Source organism: Ictidomys tridecemlineatus, chromosome Y (assembly GCF_052094955.1).
Source record: "Ictidomys tridecemlineatus isolate mIctTri1 chromosome Y, mIctTri1.hap1, whole genome shotgun sequence".
NCBI lineage: Eukaryota > Metazoa > Chordata > Mammalia > Rodentia > Sciuridae > Ictidomys > Ictidomys tridecemlineatus.
Window position 1 is genome coordinate 7,420,350 of NC_135494.1, and position 4,312 is coordinate 7,424,661.

Genomic DNA, 4,312 nt, shown 5'->3' on the forward strand with positions numbered 1-4,312 from the left:
GGCTAAATTCAGGCTGAGAGGAAACTATGGGGGCACACCCCAATAGGGACTACCTTCCAAGAATGAACATCCTAAGAACAAGTCCATTATGGGAGGGTAGATCTCTTTCTCTAGTACACAGAATGTGACTCTTGCAATGCAGTGTTATGTCATTGACTGCAACCACTAGGACAACCATGGCCCAGAATGGTTTGAATAGATTCTGATTAACTTTCCACCCAGTAACCTGGGTCTGATATGACCAGGCAAGCAGATAAAGACAGTGGGTCCCAGCATGGTGCCACAGAAAGAATTTGGCAGTGAGGATTTGACTAGATTCATACAACACACTTGGCCAACTGCATCAAGGTGCTAAACCTTTGTTCACATTTTTTTTTTCCTAGGAAAAGCATTAAAGTAGGACAGTGATATTCAGACACATTTTTCTGGTGTGAATGTTGGGGTGGACACTGCCAAGAGATGTCTCAACCTGGCACAGCCTCATCTCCTCAGTTTCTGTTCTGCAGAACACTGGCCGCCCTGTTCAAGAAAGGCCCTGGGGAAACGTAAAAAATATAGAGAGGGCCATATTGACTATCAGCTGATGGGTGATTGTGTTTCAGCCCAAGCCACCACCCCTGACCCCATCATTTGCAGCCAAGACTTGTTGCTCTCAGAGACACCAGAGCAAATACCCCATGCCCACTCCACCATCAGAATGGCTCTATGTCCAGGAGATTTGAGGCCACAGGCCTGAAATCAGATTTAACCTGATAGCATTGCCTACTCCAGGGCCCTGCGAATGCAGATTCAGCATCACATCCTCCTCACCCAGTGCAACCCTGGCATCCCAGGATGGAAAACCAGAGGCACTGTGTGGGGGCACTGTCCTACCCACCACTTCAGAAGAGACAGGGGAAAATGACAGCCTCCAAGAGTGTTTATTTGCCCATCCAAACTGGATCACTTGTTCGAGGACCTGTCCCCTGAGGGTGTGGATCCTGCAACCCCTCCACTGTGTGTCGCGTGGTAAAGAATCACGGAGATGATTTCACCTCTTGTGGGCCCGAGTTTGCACAGGTCATGAAGGAGGTCAGCCAAGCCATGGGGCTGCATCCTCCTCTCGTGGGCAGCCAGGGTCACCACTCCTGTGCAGAGAGGGAACCAAAATGCTTGCAGGGGCAGTGCCCATGCAGGTAGGAGACAGTGAGGAATGCCACAGCACCTCTGCACCTTTTGAAAGGCCTGTGTTGATACTGGGATGGCTTCCCTGGTCCAGCTCTGCTAGCCTAATGTCAGACCTCCCTTCTTCTCCCCGCAGCTGCTCCCAGCTTCTGCCCTCTTTTGCCAAAGCAATCGCTGAGCCTGTGCGATTATTGGTAGGGGCCCTGGTGGATGCCTTCAGGTGAGGAAGGAGCAAGGCTGAGCCCTCTGAGCAGGACCTGTGGAATCCCGTGGCCAGGATGAGTGAGGGCTTTGTGGGACCCACATGAAAGCTCTTCCATGTCAACCGATGGTCAGGCCTTCAGCCTCACTGATGGCCCCCAGGATGGCTCAGCCACCCTCAGGAAGCCAGCAGCAGCCCAGGGCTATACTCCCAGCTTGTCCTGGGCTGCTGCCACTGAGGCTCCAGTCCCCTGGGCCAAAGCAGTGGTGGTTTGTACATTTCTGACACAGGGCCCCCAACAAGTTTGCCTCTCAACAAGTTGTCCCCCCAACCCCTGGTCTCTCACCTGGCCTTCTGCAGCTTCTCTCTGTCTGGGTCATCCACCCCCAGGTAGTAGGGTAAGGGGTTGAGCCACAGGTCCTCCATGATGATCTGGCAGCACAAGTGGGAAAGGTCTGGTCCAGGTCCACACCCCATTTCCCACTGGGTTCTCAGTTCTCTAGGGGATGGATGACACGCAGTGCTGCTTACCTCAGCAATCCTGTTGGAGCCTGGGCAGTGTCGGGTGGCCAGCCAGTCGAAGAAGGTCAGGCTCCTGGCATCCACAAAGCTGCTGGTGGGTTCATCTACACAATCCCAGTACCACTGGACCCCCGTTGAATGAGTCTCCTTATACCCTGTGGGTGGCCAGACACATCAGGCAGCATAATGTTCCCCAGGAGGACAGGCTCCAGACTCTACCTTGACCCCACATAGGGAGAGCCCTCCTACCTGTGATGCCAACCAGATACTCCTTGGTGATGACCTCGTTGCGGAAGTAGGGGTTGTGCCGAAAGGAGAACTTCATGCTACAGCGATTCTTGGCAGGGCTCACATCCTCCACCTGCCAGGCAGGGGAGGAAGGCAAGAACAGAGCTGTTGATACAGAGTTGAGGGGAATCCATGCCCTGACGACCCGCTGTCAGAAGGACTCAGGCTGACCTCTAAATTGGACACGTAGCCAAGCAGGTCTTTGTCTTGGTGGGTGATGATAGCTGACAACTGGGGGTGGTACCCCATCTGCTTTGGGTCAAGGAGCTCTCATTTACTGTGATGGGAGAGCCAGATGCCCCAGAGCCAGCAGGAAGAGCACCAACACCGAGAGCTGTGTAGGACCTGACTTGGGAGCTGGGCCTTTGTACGGGTCTGACCCAGTACAGGCCCCAGGCATTCCTCAGAGGGCCTGTGGTCTGCCTACACACCGTGTGATCAATGGGTGTTTTCAGGGAGGGGCCCAGAACTCAGCCCAGATCCCTGTGTGCTGCAGTGGCACTGCTCACCATCTTCAGAGCCACCAAAGGGGTCCGAGGGGGTTCAGGGACAGCTCCTTGCATCTGCACACAGACTGCAGTTGTTGGCATTGTGGTCTGCTGTACACAGCTGGCGCCCTGCACCACCACCAAGCCGAACCATGGCCGGGGCCATTGAAGCCATATGGCACCGGACCGAGGGCCTGGCTGCCAACAGAGCAGGCGCCGAGGCAACCTGAGAACTGTATCTGCGCCACAGACAAAGAGTCTCCAGACTCCGGGCTTTTGGAATTCCACTATCACCAGGAGTAAGAATGTAGACTTCTCCGTAGGACAAGATGCTGCTCGATGGTGGTGCATTGGTGCATCGCTGAGTAGAGCCTACCACTGTGTTGGGCCAGCTTTTTGCTGTGGTCCTAGACTCTCAGGCCTTAGCCCTAGTGATGCCTGCCAGCAGAGTCATAAATCACTAGGCGATTTTCACCGACAATGCTCTCTTACGGCTCTCAGTCGCATCCTTTCCTGGTGTGCCCGAGTCCCAGCCCTCCTATGCCATTTCCACAGAGCCTTCCCAGTTGGACAATTCCAAAGGCCACACCCCCAGCCCAGACCTAAGGAAAGCCCCACAGCGTGAGCTAGAGAAGGATACCGCTTTGGCCCAGAAGCCAGGGATGCTGTCGATGATAGCCCTTCGGCGGTCAAGATAAGATCCCCGCCTTCGGGCCAGCTTCCGCCTCAGCCGAGCATAGGAGCGACTACCGCGGGCTGTCGTAGCTCTGAGCTCCCACTGAAGGACCGCGAGCTCCTGCATCGGGGAGAGCCTCTTCCTGGAGGCCCGCGCTGTCAGTACCAGCCAATTCTCCTCTGGAGGTACTTCGGATTCCTCCTGCTGGTCCTGGGTCTCTATCTCCACGACCTCCACCACATCCAGCAGCATAGGAACCGCCCCTCCGGCGGGAGATGCCCCCTCTATCCACGAGAAGGCCTCGGGGTCTGGCTGGGCCTCCAGAGGGCCCAGCGCGGCCGCTTCACACGTGCCGGCAGGCACCATCCATGAGGCCCAGTTCACTACAGGGCTCTCCTCCCCGACAGACCCCCTGAACGCCCCCTCCTGGCGGCAGTTAACTGGGCCATCCTGGTCTCTGGGATCTGGCGCTGTCTCCCTTTCCCCGCCCCCTGCTTCACTAGCCATGTGGCCCCAAGCGCTGCTGGAGATGGTCCACACCGACCAGGCGGCAGCAGCAAGGCCCAGTTGCAATCTGCTAAGCCTACTAGCTGGCGCTCACCCACCCACTCGCCCGCAGCCGGAGGCCTTTGCGCCGGAAGGAATTTAGCGTCAACCCCCCCCCACGCCGCCGCCTGCTGGGGCGCCTCCCGCTGGGCTATGTGACGTCAGCCGCCGCTTTGTCCCCAGCCACCTTGCGTAGGCACACCATTTCCGTCGCCTTTGGGGCCCAATTGGCAAGCGGCTTCAGGGCTTTCCCATGCCAAATGTCTCCTCTTGGGTTCCTCCACAGCTGGCAGCTGTGCCCTGGTGGCCCAGCTTGTTAGGCCAGCGTCGCCTTTGTCTATTTCGCCTTGCTCCCTGATCCCAGGTAGGGCTTTCTGTGCTCTTTGCCCTAGCAGCCTGTTGTTTGTTAGGCAACCTACTTCACCC

The 4,312-nt window shown here is 56.7% G+C and overlaps 1 protein-coding gene across 2 annotated transcripts; it reads right to left on the reverse strand.

Annotated features, from left to right (window-relative positions):
• Window positions 1-914: 914 nt before the first annotated feature.
• Window positions 915-3,961, reverse strand: LOC144371827 (testis-specific Y-encoded protein 1-like). 2 transcript variants are annotated; one of them, XM_078035176.1, is made up of 6 exons: window positions 3,305-3,961; window positions 2,348-2,425; window positions 2,138-2,249; window positions 1,898-2,043; window positions 1,713-1,798; window positions 915-1,127 (listed from the first exon to the last, which is right to left on the reverse strand). In XM_078035176.1, exons 1-6 carry the CDS (start codon window positions 3,845-3,847, stop codon window positions 1,073-1,075), a joined length of 1,020 nt encoding a protein of 339 aa, XP_077891302.1. In that variant the 5' UTR covers window positions 3,848-3,961; the 3' UTR covers window positions 915-1,072. The 2 variants fall into 2 exon arrangements, with proteins under 2 accessions (XP_077891302.1, XP_077891303.1); XM_078035177.1 differs by lacking the exon at window positions 2,348-2,425.
• Window positions 3,962-4,312: the final 351 nt, after the last annotated feature.